This window comes from Sinocyclocheilus grahami, unplaced genomic scaffold (assembly GCF_001515645.1).
Source record: "Sinocyclocheilus grahami isolate Dianchi unplaced genomic scaffold, SAMN03320097.WGS_v1.1 scaffold40.1, whole genome shotgun sequence".
In the NCBI taxonomy this organism is placed as follows: domain Eukaryota; kingdom Metazoa; phylum Chordata; class Actinopteri; order Cypriniformes; family Cyprinidae; genus Sinocyclocheilus; species Sinocyclocheilus grahami.
Window position 1 is genome coordinate 297,765 of NW_015505219.1, and position 549 is coordinate 298,313.

At 42.1% G+C, this 549-nt stretch overlaps 2 protein-coding genes across 2 annotated transcripts in view; both read right to left on the reverse strand.

Moving 5' to 3' along the window:
• The window catches only part of LOC107582029 (cytochrome c oxidase assembly protein COX15 homolog), a 15,779-nt gene extending 15,373 nt beyond the window's left edge, over positions 1-406 (reverse strand). The window contains exon 1 of the mRNA XM_016267718.1: positions 206-406. Coding sequence (XP_016123204.1) covers positions 206-277 — 72 coding nt within the window. The 5' untranslated portion in view covers positions 278-406. The remainder of the gene's footprint in view (positions 1-205) is intronic.
• A 77-nt stretch (positions 407-483) lies between these two features.
• LOC107582114 (canalicular multispecific organic anion transporter 1-like) overlaps positions 484-549 on the reverse strand; it is a 58,479-nt gene continuing 58,413 nt past the window's right edge. Inside the window, exon 33 of the mRNA XM_016267852.1 lies at positions 484-537. Coding sequence (XP_016123338.1) covers positions 484-537 — 54 coding nt within the window. The remainder of the gene's footprint in view (positions 538-549) is intronic.

Genomic DNA, 549 nt, shown 5'->3' on the forward strand with positions numbered 1-549 from the left:
TCTTCCTAAAACAGCAACGATGTAATTTAGCTCATAACTGCATCAATGTCATAGCTGAACAGTGAACAGTATAGCGTCGCACTTGGGCTTGTTTATCTATACACTTGATGCTGCATACTGATAAAGCACAGTGTGTTACTGGAAAATGATATTATTATATTCATACACTGACCGCTGCTGTAATAATAATATGCATGTGCCTTACCTGTATCTGCTGTAAATGTCTCCCCGCAGTTTGACAGCGACACGACAAGGCAAGTCTGAGCAGCAGCACCATGATCTCAGTCTCTTCTTATGAAATTATTATCAAATCACTAGTCACGTAACCAGCACACTCACATAACTCACTGCCCATGCTCTTCCTCGGCGGCTTCTTCTTCTTCTTCTGGTGTTGTTGGCCGCTTCCTCCTGCTGAGTATCAGCGCCACCTACTGTACGCTCTGCATACAGCACAAGAGATGATTCTACTGTACATGTTTTTCCTTAAAGGATCTGTGCAAACTCTGGATTCAGAACTCCTACAACCTGAATATGCATCTATTAAAAAAA